A 3,009-nucleotide genomic window follows, 5' to 3' on the forward strand; every position below is an offset into this window, starting at 1 on the left:
AGAAGCAGAAATAGAGTATAAAAGAAATAGTGCAATTGCAAAATGAGAAGTAAGGAAAAAACATAGAGAAAGATAGAACAATTTCGTAACAGAACAAGAAAAGGATTTATTTAAGCCACAACCCAAAACCTATAAAATGATAAAATACATGAATAAAGAAATAAAAGAAAAGATAAAAATACAAACAATAGATTTAGAAAAATGGGTGACCTATTTTCAAAATCTCTGGACAGATGAGAACAATGAATTAAAATTTTATAAGACAAAGAATGACCTAATAGAAAATATCACAATGTTAGAACTGAAAAATATAATAAAGAAGATGAAAAATAGGAAAACGCCAGGAGAAGACAATATAAATTTAGAACTATACAAAAATGCAGGTGAAAAATTTAATGAAAGAATTTTGAAATTTTTTAATATGGTTTGGATGTCCGGAAAAACCCCTAACTCTTGGAAAAAAGCACTGGTGGTCATCCCAATCTATAAAAAAGGAAACAAAGACAATTGCAATACTTATAGGGGAATTAGCCTGCTGAATACATGATATAAAATATATGCAGGAATATTAAAAGAGAAACTAAGCAGCATTGTAGAAAAGAAATTACTAGAAGAACAAAATGGCTTCCGAAAAGGCCGATCCTGCATAGATCCAATTTTTACTTTAAATTATTAACAGAAAAGAGAAGAGAATTTCAAAAAGAAACACATGTGGCGTTTATTGATTATGAAAAAGCTTTTGACAAAATTAGTCGGCAAAAATTGTTTAAAATATTAACCAATTTAAACATACCAAACCAACTTTTACAATCTATTCAAGAAATATATACAGGAAATAAAATAGCAGTTAAATTAGAACACACCTCAGAATGGAAAGATATATCAAGAGGAGTACGACTAGGATGTACCCTCTCACCTCTGCTTTTCAATATATATATAAATGAAATATTAACAATCTGGAAACAGCATAACCCATTTGGTATGCAAATGAAGATAGATACACTACTATTTGCAGATGATCAAATAGTATTAGCTACATCAGAAGATGACTTACAAAGATCATTAAAATCATTAAATGATATCTCAAAGCAATATAATATGAAAATATCCAAAGAAAAAACAAAAATAATCGCATTCAAAGGAGAAAACCCAATAAGAAGTAAAATAGTGATAGATAATAAAATACTAGAACAAGTAAACACTTTCAGATACTTGGGATGTGATCTATCATACGAAGAAGAAAAAGACATAGACACTAAAATATCAAACTCTGTCAAAGTAAATGGCATAATAAATAATATATTTAAGCCATCCCTGGTACAAAAACACACTAGAATCAGACTATATAATGTCTTGTCAAAACCAACTCTACTATACGGAAGCGAAACATGGACCATGAAAAGGAAAGATGAAAAACGAATTCAAACAGCAGAAATGAAGTTCCTCAGAAAAACAGCTGAATATACCAAGTGGGACCACAAAACAAATGAAGAAATCTTACAATCCCTAAAAATAAAACCAATTAATTACTACATAAGACAGTATAAACAAAAATGGCTAGAACATTTAAATCGAATGGACAACAGCAGACTACCAAAAATATTATACAGATACAAAATAAGTGGAAAAAGAAGAATTGGAAGACCAAGAAAGAGATGGCATGAGACCGGAACAGACCACATGGCCTATATTCCATGTTAGGAAGAAGTAGAGAAAAATTATCTTTGTACGTGAGTTTTTTACGTCATTTGTATCGATGTCTACTCACGGTATACCTCTTTTAAAACTTATTCTGTATTTTGTTCCTGTTGCAATCTAGTAAAAATTTCACTCATGGATGACGGATATAACGATTGTGGGCATTTATCTAGTATCTACAAGTGAGCAAAGTTTTAAGACATTGAAATTTAGAGGGAAGGAGCAGCATAACACGCTATTACACGGGACGGCCCTGCTTCCGTTAAGTTCAGCTAAATCCCACTGTGCGCATGCCCTGAATTGCGTGCTGTTATCAGAAGCAAACTTACTTAAAATTCAAAATCAAATTGAAAGTGAAAATTCAAAATCAAATTGAAACTACCACTAATTAAATGGCGGTATTAAATAACTTTTAGAACGAAGGACTTACAGAAAATTGTACGTATGATAATCCCTTTATCAACATTTGGTGGCCCTGAAAAGGGCGTTTTTCTGAAGATGATCTTCAACCACCGAAACCATACAGCGTCTTTCCCTGACGTTTTAGAGCGTATACGACATCCATAGCAGTTACAGTCTTCCTTTTAGCATGCCCAGTGTAGGTAACTGCATCTCTGATGACGTTTTCCAAGAATACTTTTAGGACGCCTCGAGTTTCCTCGTAGATTAGACCCGAAATACGCTTGACACCACCACGACGAGCGAGACGACGAATAGCAGGTTTGGTAATACCTTGGATGTTATCACGAAGAACCTTACGATGACGCTTGGCTCCTCCTTTTCCGAGACCTTTACCGCCTTTTCCTCTGCCTGACATCTTCAAAATTCAAAAGCTCAAAACACATTAAAACTGCTGCCTAACACTAACTAAGGCGCGCATAACGCATAACATTACTGGCTGGATGGGTGAAGCAAATATGCTTTCGTTTTCCCCTTTGTCTGTTAAGGGAGTGTTTTGAATGGCTTGTTTAATGAGCTTTATGCTCGCCACCTGATGGCTGTGAGTTTAGCTGTATTTAGCTGGACGTAGGATGGACTTTGGCCTTTTGTGTTTGTGTCTTTCTTCGTTATATTCTGAGGCTTCCTTGATCAACGGGTTTGGATGGTTGCTTGTTGTGGCGAACAATTTCTCAGCAAGATCTATGAGTGGGGGGAGATGTAAGGGATGTTCATTTCTCTGTGGATTTGTGAGTTTCTGATGAACCAAGGGGCGTCTAAGATCATCCTCAGGCATTTGTTCTGTATTCTCTGTAGTTTTTGGATGTTTGTATTCGTAGTATGACTCCATGCAGTTGATGCGTATTACCATCT

At 34.5% G+C, this 3,009-nt stretch overlaps 1 protein-coding gene across 1 annotated transcript; it reads right to left on the minus strand.

Moving 5' to 3' along the window:
• Positions 1–2,203: 2,203 nt before the first annotated feature.
• On the minus strand, positions 2,204–2,515 carry LOC150097164 (histone H4-like). Its single transcript, XM_090407221.1, has one exon. It carries the CDS (start codon positions 2,513–2,515, stop codon positions 2,204–2,206), a length of 312 nt encoding a protein of 103 aa, XP_090263347.1.
• Between the last annotated feature and the right edge of the window lie 494 nt (positions 2,516–3,009).

This window comes from Typopeltis vanoorti, chromosome 17 (genome assembly GCF_054136105.1).
Source record: "Typopeltis vanoorti isolate ZY-2024b chromosome 17, IOZ_Tvanoo_1.0, whole genome shotgun sequence".
Taxonomy (NCBI): domain Eukaryota; kingdom Metazoa; phylum Arthropoda; class Arachnida; order Uropygi; family Thelyphonidae; genus Typopeltis; species Typopeltis vanoorti.

Excerpts from the sequence above, each read along its gene's own strand:
- LOC150097164 (XM_090407221.1), bottom strand. The coding sequence starts at position 2,515 with ATGTCAGGCAGAGGAAAAGGCGGTAAAGGTCTCGGAAAAGGAGGAGCC.